The following is a 19,469-nucleotide window of genomic DNA, read 5'->3' as shown; positions in this document are numbered from 1 at the left end:
TTTTTGGGGGTTGATGGTTCATGTTTACTGTAAGGGTGCCGGAGCAGCGCTTGTGTCACTCACCACGGTGCGGTCGCTTCCGTTTTTGTGAGCGCTCCATATTCTGTCCTGGGTGGTGTCAGACCAGTAAATACGATCTGTAACTGAGTCGAAATCCACCGCTACGATGTTGCGGCCGTCTCGCACAAGAGACCTAATAGCGTTTGGCTGAGCGAGGATGTCGTCTGATATAATCTGATTCCGACTCGCCACTAAGAGCAAGGCCTCTCGAGATCCTGCCAGATTGACAAAGGAATGCAGAACAGAATAGAATAATGTGAAATATTATTACAATTTAAAATATCTATTTTTTTCTGAATTTTCTGCAACATTACTCCAGTTTTCAGTGTCACATGATCCTTTAATAATCATTATAATATGCTAATTATATGATGCTTAAGTTAGTAGAAATAGAACAACATTTATTTGAAATGATATATATATAATTATATATGAAGAGTTCAGATGCAAAAGCCTCTAAATGCCATTTGAAATTTTCTTCTAAAATGACCATTTTTATCAAGCTTGTATATTTAAGTTCAGTAATTTCACTTAAATGAGAATTAATAGGTAATCTTCATTGCCATTTAAGTGAAATTACTGAACTTAAATATACAAGCTTGATAAAAATGGTCATTTTAGAAGAAAATTTCAAATGGCACTTAGAGGCTTTTGCATCTGAACTCTTCATATATATATATATACGTATATATATATATATATATATATATATTGTGCGATCATATCCAGTCATATTCATCCATTTAGAAAAACTTTTAGTTTTGAAATGAAATTCATTCAAATGTCCATTTTGTAAATAAAACTCAAACTCCATTCATTCAAGCATAATCCGTCTTATCATGTTTCGCCATCATGACGAACATAATTCCAACTTTTTTCTGTCCAACTTCAGCCTGGAATGTAAGCATTTTGTGTTTTATACTTTAATCACATATTACCATCCAAATACGAAGTCCACAATGATCGCAATTATCTCAAAACGTATCAAATAACCTCGCAGGACTCGAACCGAATCCAAACTTTCTTCATGTATCAGCTCTCAGTTATAAAACTATGCAAGACATATCTAACAAAGCCAAATAGTAGGATAAAAAAAAAGAGTCCCGTTGAAAAGCAACATTCAGAAAGAAGACGAGGTATATCGGATGACAGCATTTTTCAACAGGTTATCTCAAGGGAATGGGCTCTTGTCAGCGGCAGAGCTCATAAACAACCCTTTGTTTGGTGATTACCTCCTAATTACCCCCGTAAGAAAGTTTGTGACTGACATATATGTTATTTGTCTTATCTGTGGTAATCCGAGAAGCTGCACCAGACCCAGCTGAGCTGGTCCAGTCGGCCCTCAGAGACCGAGCATGGCTCCACTCGCTCAGAGATCACAAAGCTCAGAGGAGACGCACAAACCTGAGGCCTTGCAGGTGCGTCCGTCTGCCTCCAGAGTGTATCCGTCCTGGCAGTGACATCGGAAGGAGCCTCTCTCGTTGAAACAGTGCTGACTGCAGACGCCCAGAGGATGGCATTCGTCCATGTCCTCACACGTCTTTGAGTCGTTGCTCAGCTGGTAGCCAATGGGACAGGTGCACTGGGCTCCAAACGGGCCCTGGATGCAGCCGTGAGTGCAGCCCGCGTTGTTATCCGAGCAGCTCTCCTGATCTACGACCAAGCAGAAAAGTCAAGATGAATGCCAATGTGAAGCATATCATATGCATGAAGACACAAGGTATTGTGGGAACATGGTAAGGACAACCATTAAAGGGCTTACTAGGACTGGGCAATATGAATTAAACAAAATATCTATATTTGCATATTTATTCTAAAACCGCAAGAAAATTTGTTTTTTTCATTCAGATAAACCATTTTTGTGATTAAACAGCCATTTTTGATCATTGACTTTAAAATGTATTTCAGTTAACTAAAACTAAAAACAAATCGTACAGTGGTCATACAAAAAACAATTTTTTTTTTACTTAAAATAAATGTTAACTGAGATAAATACACTTCTGAAAAAAAAAAAAAAAATACTTCTAAAAACAAAAAAACTTATATAAATAAAAAAAAATAATTTTAATTTAATTCAACTTTATGTACTTAAATAACTAAAACTATAACTGAGACACTAAAAAAACAAAAAAAGTATTAAATTACATATTAGAACATAAAAAACATTTTCAACAACAACAAAAAAGACAAAAATAAACAAAAAAAGACTTAACAAATAATTAAAATAAAAACAGAAATTTTAAAAATAAGAACTAATTCAACATAAAACTATAAGAGTATCTCAAAGATAATGATACAGTAGAACTCAAAAGTTAAAAATTATCTAGGCATGTTACCGTATGAAATGTCAAACCCACAAAGAGGTATAAAAACAAAATTACCCACTTTCAAGCCTTGATCAAAAAGTAATGCATGAAATTTTATGAAAATAATTGTAAAAAAAAAAAAGGCGCTGACTGACAACTTTTTCTTTTTTTTTTTTAAACACAGGTTGGCAAAGAGTTAATGTTCATGATGATCATTGCAGATATATTGTGAATATTCAATATATTCCCCAGCCCTCATGTTTACTATTTAAATCCATTGTCCTTGTTTCTGGAACTGGTATTGGGTGAGATCCATCAGTGGTTGTGTACCATTTCTATGGACTAACACATGTAAATAGTACTACAAACTACATCTCTATAATGCTAAACACACACAATTTTGTCATATTCAGACACACACTGATGGTTAGTGAGTATAGCCAGGCAGATTCTGGGATAGATTAGTGCTTCATGCAGAGGATTGTGGGTGATTAGGGATTCAGCCTACCTGGTAAGGGCTCATCTGTGAGAAGGGAAGGCAACATGGAAGGAAAATCACAGATCATTTCAATGTTAATTTCCAGATTTGCTAAACACATGCATGATTTGATGGCAAATGGGATTCATAACACAGACAACATTCTATTGGAATCAACTGACCGACCACATCAATTGCTATTTAATAGTTTCAATATCAAGAGAAAGATGAAAGATTTCAATGTAAATTAATGTTCTTCTTTATTCAATACACGAAACGACAGCATCTGGGGCATGCTTTTGATTAGCACAGAAAATAATTTCGATTAAATCTTGTTTATAGAAACTCACAATTGAGTGAGTTCTGTGGCTGTCAAGCGATTAATCACGATTAATCGCAATCCAAAATAAAAAGGTTGTTTCATAATATATGTGTGTGTAGTGTGTATAATTATTTTATATATATAAATATACACACATTATGTGTGTATTTATATATATACAAAATAATTATACGCAGTGCACCCACATGTATTATGTAAACACAAACTTTTTATTTTGGATGCGATTAATCGCGATTAATCGTTTGACAGCCCTAATTTTTATAATTTATTTTAATTTCAATTTTAGTTTTATTTTAGTACTTTAACTTAAGCTAATTTTATATCAGTTAATTACCAAGGGAGCATTTCTAATGTTCTTTCTTTAGTTTTTAAGTGCAAGTTTAAGTTTTTCCCTCAGCTTTATCTCAATTAACGAAAACATTTTTAATAGTTTTAGTTTCAGCAGTAACAAACATCATGAAACTGTGTATTTTAATATGTATTCAGATGTAATGCAATGCCCCATTGGAAGAGCGAAGGTGTTCACTTTTTTATGAATGAGGTATAACAATTATTTTCTGTGGTAATCAACAACATCTGTGGGTTTAAACTTAACAAAGGTACTAAACACAGGAACCTGTATCAAATGAAAGTGTAGACTTTCAACCATGTTTCAACCATAAGCATTAGCACTGTTTAAATGAGACAAAGCAGAATATATACTTGTGGGATTGATCTGCAGAATAAGGGCTGTTTATGTCATGTTGATGTACAATAATGGCTAATCGTTTTGGGAAGCTGTTTCAACCCTCATTAGTATTTATCCAAACAACTATTCCAATCCATATACACCGACATTTTTTTATTTAATTAATTCATTTTAAAAACCAGGGCCGTGTTCTCAAACCCAATGAGATTGCCTGCTGCTGTCCACTGTCTAAGCATGAATGAAAAATCATCTAGATCAATTTAGAAAACTACATAAGCAGCAACTCAGTGAACATGATATGTAATGTAAGAATGTCTACCTACATCGGCAGCTCATTAAAGCAACACCAAGTAACTTTTCCTCTGTGGTCGCCCTACAGGCTGAAAGCGTAATTGTCCATTATTAATTTAGCCTAGCGCATCGTACTGTCGTACACAGACTCGTTGTTTATCAACACTGGCTTTGGAATGAACGATGTCCACAGACAAGGTAGAGTATGTTACATGATTTCATTAAAGTATGATGTATTGCGACATCAGAAACAAAGAAAAACAAAATAATGACTATTGTAACGTTTGACGTGTAGTAAGTCAAATTTGTAGTTTTCTTACGTCTCATTAGAACTACAGAAACGCGACCCGATCTGGCACTCTTACATAGGGTGGTTATAGCAGATATAGGACCGCAAAGCGAATCCAGAAGTGCCTTTCACCCTGTTACTACTTAATGAACAACTGAAACGATTTTGGAAACGTTATTTTAAGGTAAAAAATCTTACTTAGTGTTGCTTTAAGTTTTAGAACAAGCCCAGAAGTTCATTAGGGAGCTTATTGCTAAAAGCAACCATCAACGTCTAATCTTAACAAAAACTGTCAAAATTCTTTATACAGTTTATGGACTACTTGTCAAAAGTTTGAGGTCAGTAACATACAATTTTTTGGAAAAGTATATATATTATATATATATATATATATATATATAAAGTGACAGGAAAGATATTGTTACAAAACATTTCAAACAAATGCTGTTTTTAAAAATTTCTGTAACCTGTTTTCCACAAAAATATGATAAAATACTGATAATAACAATAAATGTTTCTTGAGAAGCAAATCATCATATTAGAATGATTTCTGAAGGATCACGTGACACTGAAGACTGGAGTAATGATGCTGAAAATTCAGATTTGCCATCAGCGAAATAAATGACACTTTACATCTTTATATATGATATTGTGTCAAATATATTTCACAATATATCTGTTTCTGTTTATTTGATCAAATAAATGCAGCCTTGGTGAGCCTAAGAAACGCCCTTTAAAAAATCGTACTGACCCAAAACTTTTGAATGGTAGTGTACTGTATATGTCTTGCAAATCTCAGTAAAACATATGGCGCGACTTACTGCAGAGAGGGGATTCGTCCGCCCCATTGGGACAATCTGGAGTGTTGTCGCACACCCTGCTGAGGTTAACACACACACTGTGTCCTGGGCACTGCCACTGCCAGCTGGGACAGCGAAACGGTGGCGTGGGACAGTCTCGCTCATCGCTGCCATCCCGACAGTCATTATCTCCGTCACATATCCAGCCGTGGAAAACACAGTTCCCATTATCGCAGCGGAACTGTGAGGTGGGACATGTCCTCGGCGGGCAGACGTGGTGTTCGTCTGAGCCATCTTCACAGTCTGGGTGCCCGTCACACTCCCAGCTCGAGGGAACGCAACTGCCGTCTGACTGGCACTGAAACTCACTCTCGTGGTGACACATGCCGGGTGGCCTAGTGGCTGGAAGGGTCAAAGGTCATGCTAAGTTAATGCATGCAAGACAATCCAAGACAGATGTTAGGGTTTCCTGAGGTTTAACATAAATGTTTAATTCAATGAATAAAGAAGATGGTTCTATTTTAATCCAAATTTTAACAAAAAATAGTATAACATTACATAACATTATTTTCTTTAGAAAAATCAGGTTACACTGTATTTCGATAATCCACTTTAGACATTCTACTAACTAATAGTCAATTAACTCTCATTAATTTGCAACTACATGTCAGGTAACTCTAATTCGAGTATTTGTAGACTGTTAGGTTATAGAATGTGTAAAGTGGACGTCACCCATTTCCATATTTCATACGCAATGCAATGTCCTACACAATTATCATGATTGAAAGACATACTGAAGTTCTAAAAGACAAACTTAAAATTAATTTTTTCATACTTACGACAGCCAGATTCATCCGAGCGATCGTTGCAGTCAAACACCCCATCACATCGGTAGTATGAGTTGACACACTGATGCCCGTTTACACACTTGAACTCATAGGCTGTGCAGTTGTACACTGATGATCAAAAAGAATTACTAATTAAAAATTGAACATCCATTAGAGATTCTATCATATTGTTTATACCGTGAAAGTTACATTTGTGCGCATAGATAATTCATAATTGGCACGGCCATGTCTGGTTCATGTTGAAATACATTTAATTTGTAAAGAAATAAAATACCATTACCATTTTAGAAGTACGTTCTGCAATTCTAAGCTAAACAATATTGCAGGTTAAATGCATAGAATGAACTCTCACCACATCCCTGTTCGTCCGCCCCGTCTGCACAGTCTCGGTCTCCATCACACACGTAACTGGGGTCAATGCAGCGGTGGTCCGGACACTGGAACTGACCAGGGTGGCATGTGCCAAGAGAATCTAGAGAAAGTAACACCACAAGAAAAGTTCATTGCTCAGAAGTAGCCCATTCAAAGCTCAAGAGACTTCTAACTTACAGTATGTTTTATTCAAAATCAACTTTGTCTCAGATGTTTCTCTTTAAATACATTAAGGCCTGGTTTCACAGACAGGGCTTGGATTAACTCAGGATTAGGCCTCAATTAGGACAATTAAGTAGCTTTAATAAATGTGCCTTAGAAAAAAAGAGCTTGAGTTATCTCTAACATATTTGAGTTATCTCAGAGCAAGTTGCTTTCAGTTAAAACAGCTCAAACATGCAGTTTAGTCTGGGACTAGATTTAAGCCTTGTCTGTGAAACCAGAGGTAAGAGAAATAAAAATTGACAAATTGTTCACATACAGTAAGAATATAGTGCTGTGAAATTAATATGAACAGCACATAGTTCAGATCATTTTGTTTTAACATTATTTGATGATAAATATGCAGCATGAGTTCATTTTATGATTTCCAAACTTTTTAAATATATTTATAAATATGCATAACAATCCACAGATTGACGCGGATCTCCCTCTGATTTTGTCTTATCAGTCCTGGTTAACTGTGATCACTAAGACATGCTTCACTATTCTGTGCTTAAGGCTAGGAAGTTCCCAAAACCCCAAACCTTAAAGGGATAGTTCACTTTGAAATACATTTTTGGTATGTTTTAGCTTACCTCAAGGGCATCCAAGATGAAAACCGCTCGTTTCGTGTCTTAGGCCATCAGTGTGTACTTATATTTGCAAGTCATTAAATCATGTTTAATTTGGACTTCTCTATGCATGCTCTTTGAGGTGGTGACCATAGGTCTCCATTATATGAACGGTTTGACCTAAAAATATTAAAATTGAAACTACTGCGGAAACAAGACACCTACATCTTGGATGCCCTTGAGGTAAGCTAAAACATACCAAAAATTTATTTAAAAGTGAACTATCCCTTTAAGTATTCAAACTTCCGCAAAACATTGCTTAAGAACTGGTTTCCTTTCAACTAATGAGTTGGAATTAGAATTGCCCACCCCCACAGGAAGTGGACATGGAATTAGAGCAAGGTGAATTTATTGAATTACATTTCTGTCAACTGGAAGAAAATATGTACAAATCTACGATTAGTACAGATCTGCGTTTATTTAACTAAGGCTTATAAAACCTTGCACTCCTGCATCCTGTTTGCAACCTCACTTCAAATTCAAATATATAAACAAAATTGTAACGACTTTGAAATCCAATCAGAATTTAAAGCTACACTGTGTGATTTTTACCCCCATCTAGCGGTGAAAAGGTATATGAGCATCCAGTGAATATTAGTTTCTGTTCCTCTCAATTCCGATTTCGTTTTAACTCCTACGGTGGCCAATGTAGTCCAAGATTAACATGGCTTCCAGTTCGACCTCGTCCGTGAGTGTTAACTCAAACGTAAACGCGAAAGGCGAAGCTTGAATTAACGGGTATGTCCCTTTTTGGCTAATGTACTTTCAAGATGGAGGGGCAACATGGCGACCGACATTAGAACCCCTTACCCGTATGTATTTTCAATGGCATATTATACACTCACGAGAATACTTTATTACTTGAACAGAGTAAATATACATAAATGAGCACATTTTTTTTAAAAGAACTAAGTGTTTTTAGCTAAGAATAAACTAAAAGAGTTTATACAATCAATTAACAGTAGCCAAGGCCTCACCACAGTCGGTCTCATCGGACCCGTCTCCGCAGTCATTGTCGGTGTCACAGAGCCATGTGCGGGGGATGCAGCGATGGTTGGCACAGCTGAACTGGTCCGCCTGGCAAGTGCCAGGGGTCTGGGTGGGACAGTCCCACTCGTCACTGCCGTCAAAACAGTCATTGTGTCCGTCGCAGTGCCAGCTTCTGGGCACACAGCGCTGATTGGCACAGGTGAAGGCAGTGGGCGAGCATGTGTTATCTGTGAGCCAGCAGAGTGGGGGAGATTTTTATTTTCATTACAAGTGAAAAAGACTGGGTCCATCTTACTAAACAAGTACTGCCATGATAAAAAATCATTGTCTCATGACATTAAAAATTGGGCAAACCAAAAACATTTTACAGACATCTTTACCCATCAATACATGGCCATGAATCAGTAAAGCATGGCCTATTCGACTCATCATGTCTGGATTTAAAAAGGTAGATGCTTATTTTTCCTACCACAGGATTTATTTCAAAAAATCTTGCCATTCTTCCCATTCTGTGCCATTTATCTAATATATACTGGTTGATTTGGGGCTTGAGGTCTGAAGATGGGATTTGGCATTGATTGATTATTTCCGTTTTTGTTGCTGTAATTTGCTCTGGAAAAAAATGTCTGCCAACAGCATAAATGTAATTCAGGATGTTGCATAATTGTATTGTGCCAGCAAAATTGTCATCAATTTGAAATGTATATCACACAGCTTTCCGTGCATACACATTTGCGTGAATGAATGTAAATATTAAACCTTACTATTAGCGCCACAGTTGGCCTCATCACTGTTGTCGTGACAGTCATCGACGCCGTCACATTGGTAGTTCTGAGGGACACACTTCCCGTTAGTGCATGAGAAGGAGTTTGAGCCACACTGGAGGGTCGGCGGCTCATTGGATGGATCGTCAACACACGTCTGCTGATTCGCTTCCAGCTTCATTCCATACGGGCAGCCACACACTCGTTGGGAGTATGGTGCTGGGAAACAGAAATGACTGCAATCTCCATTTGGGTTAGTTTGTCTGCTGCAGAAGTTAGATCCTGTTGTGGGTGAAAAGCAATGCACATTATTGATTAAACACACAAGCTGCTTCCTGTATGTGGATAAATGGGATTTACAAACCAGTTTGTGGAAAATTTGAGTGAAGTAAATTCATCAATAAACAGATGAAAGTGAATCTCACCAATCTGTGTGTCAGCGTTGAAAGATTTGACGTGCATGATGTGGCTGATCCCTCTGCGAATGATCATCATCTCCCCTCCGTCTGTTTTACGGACCCTCACGATTCCACCCAGCCGCCAGTCGGTGAAGTACACGTAACCTGGACCAGAAAACTTCATTAATGTAATCAAGCGAGCTATCTCTGTGAAATACCAGTCCATGAACTCTGACTTACGCCCTTTTATCTTTCAACACAGACGAACTACACAAGTTTAAGTAAGCTGCATGATTACCTGCATTTCACAGATACCAGAAATGACTATCAATCATCAAAGAACAGGCCTGTGTGACTAATGTGATGATGACAGACATTGATTAATTAAATTAAAAGTACATCAGTCTGTGGGTTTAATTTAGACTGCTTTTAGAAGTCAGCTGCATCTCAGGACAGACAGACAGACAGACAGACAGACAGACAGACAGACAGACAGATAGATAGATAGATAGATAGATAGATAGATAGATAGATAGATAGATAGATAGATAGATAGATAGATAGATAGATAGATAGATAGATAGATAGATAGATAGATAGATAGATAGATAGATAGATAGATAGATAGAAAGGCAGACGGACAGACAGACAGAAAGTCAGACATATAGACAGACAGAAAGGCAGACAGAAAGGCAGACAGAAAGGCAGACAGACAGACAGACAGACAGACAGACAGACAGACAGATAGATAGATAAATAGATAGATAGACAAAAAGGCAGACAGATAGACTGATAGACTGACAGACAGACAGACAGACATACAGACAGACAGACAGACAGACAGACAGACAGATAGATAGATAGAAAGGCAGACAGACAGACAGAAAGTCAGACAGACAGACAGACAGACAGACAGATAGATAGATAGATAGATAGATAGATAGATAGATAGATAGATAGATAGATAGATAGATAGATAGATAGATAGATAGATAGATAGATAGATAGATAGATAGATAGATAGATAGATAGAAAGATAGAAAGGCAGACAGACAGACAGAAAGTCAGACAGACAGACAGAAAGTCAGACATCTAGGCAGACAGACAGACAGACAGACAGACAGACAGACAGACAGACAGACAGATAGATAGATAGATAGATAGATAGATAGATAGATAGATAGATAGATAGATAGATAGATAGATAGATAGACAAAAAGGCAGGCAGGCAGACAGACAGACAGACAGACACAGACAGATAGATAGATAGATAGATAGATAGATAGATAGATAGATAGATAGATAGATAGATAGATAGATAGATAGATAGATAGACAGACAGAAAGTCAGACAGACAGACAGACAGACAGACAGACAGACAGACAGACAGACAGATAGATAGATAGATAGATAGATAGATAGATAGATAGATAGATAGATAGATAGATAGATAGATAGATAGATAGATAGATAGATAGATAGATAGATAGATAGATAGATAGATAGATAGATAGATAGATAGATAGGCAGAAAGACAGACAGAAAGTCAGACAGACAGACAGACAGACAGACAGACAGACAGACAGACAGACAGATAGATAGATAGATAGATAGATAGATAGATAGATAGATAGATAGATAGATAGATAGATAGATAGATAGATAGATAGATAGATAGATAGATAGATAGATGGATAGATAGATAGAAAGATAGATAGGCAGACAGACAGACAGACAGACAGACAGACAGACAGACAGACAGATAGATAGATAGATAGATAGATAGATAGATAGATAGATAGATAGATAGATAGATAGATAGATAGATAGATAGATAGATAGATAGATAGATAGATAGATAGATAGATAGATAGATAGATAGATAGATAGATAGATAGATAGATAGATAGAAAGGCAGACAGACAGACAGAAAGTCAGACATATATACAGACAGAAAGCCAGACAGACAGATAGAAATGCAGACAGACAAAGAGGCAGACAGACAGTAAGGCAGACATACATTCAGACAAAAAGGCAGGCAGACAGACAGTAAGGCAGGCAGACAGTAAGGCAGACAGACAGATAGACAGACAGACAGAAAAGCAGACAGACATACAGAAAAGCAGACAGACAGACAGACAGAAAGGCAGTCAGACAGTAAGGCAGACATACATAAAGAAAGGCAGGCAGACAGACATACAGACAGAAAGGCAGGCAGACAGGCATACAGATAGACAGACAGAAAGGCAGACAGACAGTAAGGCAGACAGACAGACAGAAAGGCAGACAGACAGACAGAAAGGCAGACAGACAGACAGATATAAAGAAAGGCAGACAGACAGACAGAAAGGCAGACAAACAGACAGACAGGTATATTGATAAACCCACCTCCAAATACAGTAAGTCCAAATGGGTGGGAGATCTGGGTGATGCGTTCCAAAGACAGTCTGTTTTGTCCATCGAAATTGCTGTGCTCGATCTTATCAAAGAAGGCGTCCACCCAATACAATCGCATGGCGCTGAGAGGCAGAGACATGATCAAGAACAGAGGGGTTTAGGCCAAGGCTGAGAAACAGGATTATGTCCGATCATGGTTTTAATGAGATTAGGAGTGGTGTGCATTGAATGTGCAACAAAACAAACAACGATGAGTCACGCTTTAGGAAGCCATCAAAGTAAAAGAGAGGCAGATTTATGAATGAAACAGAGATGGATTATTGTTTGTGGTATTATGAGCACAAACGAATGCTGTATTGTTGTGGTTTCATTCTGGGAAATACAACTCACCTCCAGTCAATGGCCAGGCCATTGGGCCAGCCGAGAGTGGTGTTTACAATCGACTGAGCATGTGACCCATCACCCCAGGCCCGCATGATCTTCGCAGGGCGGTACCAGTCGGTCCAGAAAATATAACTGCCAAACACAAAGACACATACATGACTTTAATAGAAATAGTTCACCCATGAAGATATTGTAAATTAATATTCAAATGTCAATCTTTTACTTTCTTTCCTCAGAGGAACACAAGCTGTTTTACATGCAATTATAATGAATGGGGAATAAATCTTTCACGGTTCAAAAAGGATGCAAAATAACCTTAAAAGTTCCAAAACTATTTATATAATACCTTCCTAAGTTTAAGTATTCATTTATTTTAAAACTCATACCGACCTCAAACTTTTGAATGGCAGAATATTTATTCGTCATATTTGTAAAGACATACAAAAGACAATTTTAACAATCAGAAATTGAATAAGAAATTGTATAATATTCTTTCCTTTGCTGCCAGGAAAAATATTTTACTTAATTGGATCAGTGATAAATCTCCTTCCCTTAAAGGATGGTACAAGATCATTTTTGAGTTGATCCCCGTGGAGCGCTTTACTTACGTATTACATGGGAAAAACAGGCCAGTTTTACAAAGTCTGGACCCCATATCTGGACGCTTTGGAACCTTCTCTTCGCCCTATTTTATTACAAGTGACATTGTAACTTTCTGGACTTTTAACCTTATTTTTGTCATTCTCTTTATCTTTTGTAATTATTATTTTATGCATGTTATACATTATCTAATGTTGTTGCTTTTTATTTTATTTTATTACACAAATCTGCCTTATTATGGTACGGTCCTGTTTTATATAAAAATCTGAGTTTTTATTTTATTTTTATTTTATTATTATTATTATTATTATTTTGGGGGGGGGCGTGGTTGATGTTTTGTCATATTTGTATTATATGAAAATTCAATAAAAAAAAACAATCAGAAATTGTTTGATATGCACTCTCAAAGTTTCGGTCTTACATTTCAGTCTGTTCCTAACACATATGGACCACTCTTTTGGACCCATTTTGGAGTTTGACTGCTTCAGTCCTCATTCATTAAACTGAAAAGAGTGGCCAAAAAGTCATCCATGTTTGGGACAGCATGAGCGTGAAGACATAATGCAAAAATCACCCCAAATCTTCCCCCTGTGCCCTCGCCAAATTAATAGGTGGGGACACTTTCGAAACCTTCCGCTGGGTTTTATTTATAAACTGTTAGGTATAGACAGTGCCCTGCGGGGCTTTCCCCCGTTAAGCCAAGTTCTTAGTGTGCACTACAATACCAGCCTTCATGCAGCACTAATCTAGTCTCCTGGGCCCAGAGGCCTCATGACTTTGAAGCCATTGGAAATGTCCCACTACCACGACATAAAGAGCTCTTTTATCTGTGCCAGGTTCAAAGCTGGAGCAATCTATGAATGGCTGGGCACCTCCTCCTGCATTATGAAAGGTGTGACTGGACACAAGTGGCACGATTTTATTTTCATGGTCTTAGAGAAACAGAGAAGCGAGGTGAAAGCTTTGCTCCCCCAAGCTGTGCTTATGGCTCACGCTCCTCGCTGAATTGCGTCTGTTGAAATTTGACATAATCCTTTTTTTCCATTAAAGGGATAGTTCACCCAAAAATGAAACTTGTGTCATCCTTCACTCACCCTCATGTTGTTACAAACATGTATGAGTTTCTTTCTTCTGTACAACACAAAAGAAGATATTTTGAAGAATGTTGGTAACCAGACAGTTAGGCACCCATTGACTTCCATAGAATAATTTTTTCCTACTATGGAAGTCAATGAAGTCATTTCTTGAAAATATCTTCCTTTGTGTTTAACAGAAGAAAGAAACTCATACAGGTTTGGAACAACATCAGGGTCAGTAAGGTCACTGCACTCTAAACGGGTCACTTATTAGGTTTGATTTCACTTCCTAGAAGATAGCAGCCTACTTAGCCTGTAGACAGCCATAGATATATGCACTAGATGTCGCCTTGAGGTTCTAAGCATGTGTCAAAACCGCCGCCATCTTGGAACAGGGGTCTTGTCAGACGAAGTAGCTAGCTATCTCCGCCTGTACTTCGAATTCAGGGATTTTCGTACTATTTTTGTGTTGAGTATGGATGTTCACACGAACCAAATCTGAACTAGGAAGAATGTAAAAAAAAAGTTTTTTAATTTTCTCTGGACTCAATGATGTCTGACCATTGGTACGAACTAAAAAAAACTAGAAAATCGCGTTCATGACGATTTATATTGATTTTATTTCCATTGACACTTATGCATTAAAGAGGAGGGGCTCCCCTGTTCCATGATCGCGGCTCTATTGACGCATTCGTCGCAATGAACTTCCGTAGCCAAGGCGACATCTAGTGTATATATATATGGTGGACAGCAAGGTACTGTAGCTCACTAAGTTTTGTAAGAGAGCCACAGTGTTAACTACTTTTCTTTTTGATGTATATAAAATAGCAATATCAAGACTAGCTGATAAATGACTCACCCAGCCACCGGATGGACCACTATGGATCTGGGGTTGTTGAGGTTGCGTACAATGGCTCGTCTGGACTTATCCGCGACCTTCATGACAGATATACTCCTGTACCGTGGATCGGTCCAGTATAGGTTCTTTGATATCCAGTCATAAGCAAGATCTTCCACACCATCCACCCGATTGGCTGCCAGGATCTCCCTGCCTGTGCAGTTTAAAGCAAAGAAACACAAAGATGAAAGTGCTATCCACTGCTATACTGCATGTACACTTAAGAGCTATGAAAGCAAGAAACAATGCAGATTGCAGCAAAATGTGCCTGTTTTGGCACGAGGCATGTGAACTATACATACTATTGAAATTGGAAGTATTTAAGTTGGGAAACTTTCCAAGTTGAGGGCATATCAGATGAAAAACGAAGACGAAAGCCAATTGATATGGATCATAAGTTGTAATTTGGACTTCCAATTCTGTGAACTTTTATAAGTACACTAGCATATACACTACTGTTCAAAAGTTTGGGGTCAGTAAGTTTTTTTTTTAAAGACATTAATACTTTTATTTAGCAAGGATGCATTACATTGATCAATAGTGATCAAAATAATATTATAAAAGATTTATATTTCAAATAAATGCTGTTCTTTGGAAATTTCGGTTCATTAAAGAATCCAGAAAAAAAAAAATATCACGTTTTATCCAAATAAATATTTGTTTTCAACATTGATGATAATAATAAGAAATGTTTCCTGAGCAGCGAATCGTCATATTATAATGATTTCTGAAGGATCATGTGACACTGAAGCCTGGAGTAATGATGCTGAAAATACAGCTTCGCATCACAGGAAAATTATTTTTAAAAAAATGTAAAAAAAAAAAGATTTTTAACCGTTACAGTTTTGAATGTATTTTTGATCAGATAAATGCAGCCTTGGTGAGAATAAGAGACTTATTTTGAAACTATTAAAAAAATCTTACAGATACCAAGCATAGCATCAGTTCTGACAGGTCACGTTAGTCAAGCTAATTGTCAATCATATTGGACAGTTTTGAATGGTAGTGAAGATAAACTTAAAGCTAACAAACATAAAATTGTATTTTCCTGCCCCAAAATGTACCAGGCTCCCATGTGTGTTACCCCTTCTGAAACGCTAATCATCCGCTCTGGGTCACGCTGGCTGACCTTTGGTACTAAGCTGCTTGCCTCCCAACTTAAAAGTGATGAATAAAATGAACTGTCTATATTTTTTGGGTTGAGTCAGGAGGAGGACTGTATTAGTGTCCTGGATTTATTTTAGAAATGTAGTCCAACACCAGCGAACACATTATCTCATGTAGTTGGCCTTTGAAGGTAGCTGATAGCAGAGATCACATGCAGCGAAATGTGTTGTTGGCACACAGCAAACATCCCGAGGGCTGAATGGAGTATTCAAGTGAGTATCAGTTTCTCGCTTTATCTGCCTACAGGTCAAGGACATTTCATCAAAGATTTTGTGCTTTTGTTCACCAGCAAAATGAATGAGATAACAGAATTCGAACTGAAGAACATTTCAGTGAATATAAGCAATATAATATATATATATACACACACACACATTTTAACGGCATTCATTTTTTTGTTTTGCGATTAACAGCCTTTTTGGCCAAGCAAACTTTGTACGCGAGGACGTTTTATTGCTTTATCGACCAAAGCGTGAGCGGATCTAGCTTGACCGGAAACAAAACAACGGGCACGCCACACACACTTGCTTGGGCTTGCGAGTCAGCCAAATAGTAGGTTAATGTTACGTTTTGATTGGATGATGAGCGCGAGACGCCGAAATGGATGCCAATAAGAATGGAAAGAATACTTTTAAAAAGTTGCCAAATGGTTCCATTGACGAGACCAAAGTGATCTGTGTGTTTTGTCGTCGTGAACTGAGCTATCATTATCATAGCACTTCCAGTCTGAAATACCACTTGATGATGGCCAAGCATGGACCTCATCTGTATTTCTTTCATCCTTTTATTGATAGACAGTGTTACATTGTGTGAGAGAATATTTGCTCCAAGTGAGAATGCTAGTGTGAAATTGAAAACTGTATATGCCAATGTTGTTTTCAATAAAAAACATTGGCACAAAACAAGCCGATCCACTTTTCCATGTTGATAAGAGCATTAAAATGAGAAAAAAAATTATGGGACAAAAAGAAATCAAAAGACATTTAGAATAGATAAAAATGTGCGATTAATCGCGAGTTAACTATGACATTAATGCGATTAATCGCGATTAAATATTTTAATCGTTTGACAGAACTATTATATATATAATAGAGCCCGACCGATAAAGGATTTTGAAGGCCGATACCGATACAAATATTTGTCGGTTTTAAAATCCGATATTGCGATATATCAGCTGATATATATTTTTTTTTTCAGAAACGTGCAACAGATTTCCCTAACATTAGTTATTTGTAGTTATGTATGAGTTTTAACTAAAATAATATGATAATGCATTTTAAAAAGAAACTTGTTTCTTTTATTGTGACAACAGAACAGAGGAACCAAAGCTCATTAATGTTAACGTTTGCTGTCTTCCACTGATGATAGTGGCATTAGCTAGCTTTGTAGTTAGCTAGTCTATGATGAGCCATAATTTAGCAATGGATTACGTCATACTGCAAATTGTAAAATTTACATTTTCACAGGCCAAGGAGAGATGATACGTCTTATTGCTATAACTGTCACGTGCTATTAAAGAAATACTTCAGTCACATTGTCAAAAGATAAAAGGACAGTCAGTCAACTACACTGTAACAACGTAATGTACTGTAATTATTAGTAGCTGATTTATTTTATTTTTGAAATATTCATTTGTCGGCCATTATAACTGCCGATATCGACAGTTTGGAAAATGCCTAATATCGGCCGATAATATCGGCCTGCCGATATATCGGTCTGGCTCTAATATATATATATATATATATTATATACATTCTCACCAGTTCCATCAACTTTCTGTTTGTAGATGATGTCCTTCACTGTATCAGAGAAGAAAATTGAATCGTCTGCAGCACTGAAGTCCACTCCAACAAAATAAGATGGAGTTCCCGTCACAGGTAGAATGACGTCTTCTTGTGTGGACAGGTTGAAGGGGATTCCTCTGACCGCCAGCTGACTGGAGAACAGCAAAAACTGCCTTACAGCTGCAAGAGACATATTTTTCATTATATGTTTTCTTTAAACATCAAGTTCTTGTATCTCAAAAGGTTAATGTATTATATATAAAAAAATAAGATGCAAATGCTAATCAAAGAAACAGACACAAGGCGTGACTAAGATCTGTCTTACCAACGCATCTCTTGCCGTCAGCATGCAGATCGAAGCCCATCCGGCAGCGGCAGCGATATCCCAGACCGCCATTATCAGTTCTGTGACTCAGAACACAGATGTGCTCACAGCCTCCTCGATCAGGGCCACAGGGGTTACTTACTGGCCGAGCAAACAAACATACGTCACCAAAATAAAATCACAAAAAGAATAGCAGTCATTCAGTATTGTTGTTTAAAACCTCTCCTAAGCACAGTGATTAATTCACAGTTGTTTCACTGCCGTCCAGGATGCAACAGGACGGATTAACAATGTTTACACTACAAATGAGATGAGATCACATTGCATTTCTGATTATCTTCATGTGTGTGTGTTTTTTTTATCACAACAAAACTTTTTGAACCACGTTTAGCACTTTTAGCACGCCAACAATTATGGCGCTTTTCCATTACCAGTACCAGCTCGTCTCGACTCGCTTTTCGCTCCGTTTTTCATTGCAGACAGTACCGCCACAAATAGTACCCGGTCGTCATAGCAACGCCTTTCGTTCCTCGTAGCCCTATCAAGCTCTCGCTGGATCCTCTCTTTGGCAACCAAACAAAGGACAGTCAGCACCTCCTCGTTTGACCACGGCGTATTGTTTCGAGTTGCCATAATAATAATAGTAGTAAGTTTAACTGTCTCTGGCCAAACTATTTAAAAATGGCGGGGTTATTCTGTATACTCCATCTGGCGCATGCAATGATGACGCAGTGAATGGTGACGATTCTCTCTGACCAATCAGCAGTCGGCATTGTTTTCACATCACATTTTAGTATCGCCTCAGCTCGCTCAGAACCTCGCTGGAGGTGATACAAAAAAAAAGTACCCAGGTACAACTTTTACACAGTGGAAAACCAAACACAGGTGAGCCGAGCCGAGTCGAGCTGAGTCAAGCTGGTACTGTGAAGTGGAAAAGCGCCATTAGAGAATATGAGTGGGAAAATACTCATTGAACCAAAACCACAGCAAACCAAAACTGTATTGAAATCACATTCTTATAGAAACAAAAACAAGACTAAAATTCTGTTGGCGACATCTAAGCAGTTTAATTTTAATCATACTAAGTGGCACATGCACTTTCTAGGCTGCTTACCAAAGGGCTGTTTGTATGCATGGACCACAGTCAGACCATGTGGTCTCTGAGGGGTCTTGTAGAGTTCTTGAGGACTGTTGTCGCTGTATTTATTAGCCTTCATAACTGCCATCTTAGTCCAGTCAGTGTAGTAGACCGAATGCTCGAACAAAGCAATGCCAAATGGATGAGGAATCACAGAACCACCATGAACCACCGTTTTCCTATGGGAGAAGTCAAATAAGAGCCTAATACACTTCTGGAAACAACATGGGAAAATAAGCA

General features: G+C 37.6%; 1 protein-coding gene across 6 annotated transcripts in view; it reads right to left on the bottom strand.

Moving 5' to 3' along the window:
• lrp2a (low density lipoprotein receptor-related protein 2a) overlaps window positions 1-19,469 on the bottom strand; it is a 113,398-nt gene that overhangs the window by 66,374 nt on the left and 27,555 nt on the right. For 4 of the 6 annotated variants that reach the window (XM_089133422.1, XM_089133419.1, XM_089133421.1 and 1 more), the window contains exons 14-28: window positions 19,206-19,408; window positions 18,092-18,232; window positions 17,743-17,946; window positions 14,777-14,969; window positions 12,248-12,373; window positions 11,849-11,979; window positions 9,488-9,625; window positions 9,063-9,344; window positions 8,286-8,525; window positions 6,456-6,575; window positions 6,095-6,211; window positions 5,277-5,657; window positions 2,875-2,889; window positions 1,465-1,713; window positions 64-275 (exon numbers count right to left, since the gene is read on the bottom strand). In XM_089133422.1, the coding sequence (XP_088989548.1) occupies window positions 64-275; window positions 1,465-1,713; window positions 2,875-2,889; window positions 5,277-5,657; window positions 6,095-6,211; window positions 6,456-6,575; window positions 8,286-8,525; window positions 9,063-9,344; window positions 9,488-9,625; window positions 11,849-11,979; window positions 12,248-12,373; window positions 14,777-14,969; window positions 17,743-17,946; window positions 18,092-18,232; window positions 19,206-19,408 (2,752 nt within the window). The remainder of the gene's footprint in view (window positions 1-63; window positions 276-1,464; window positions 1,714-2,874; window positions 2,890-5,276; window positions 5,658-6,094; window positions 6,212-6,455; window positions 6,576-8,285; window positions 8,526-9,062; window positions 9,345-9,487; window positions 9,626-11,848; window positions 11,980-12,247; window positions 12,374-14,776; window positions 14,970-17,742; window positions 17,947-18,091; window positions 18,233-19,205; window positions 19,409-19,469) is intronic. The other 2 variants (XM_089133420.1, XM_039683439.2) reach the window with 1 other exon arrangement.

This window comes from Pimephales promelas, chromosome 7 (genome assembly GCF_988280905.1).
Source record: "Pimephales promelas chromosome 7, fPimPro1.hap1.1, whole genome shotgun sequence".
In the NCBI taxonomy this organism is placed as follows: domain Eukaryota; kingdom Metazoa; phylum Chordata; class Actinopteri; order Cypriniformes; family Leuciscidae; genus Pimephales; species Pimephales promelas.
This window is presented reverse-complemented; position numbering and strand designations above follow the sequence as displayed.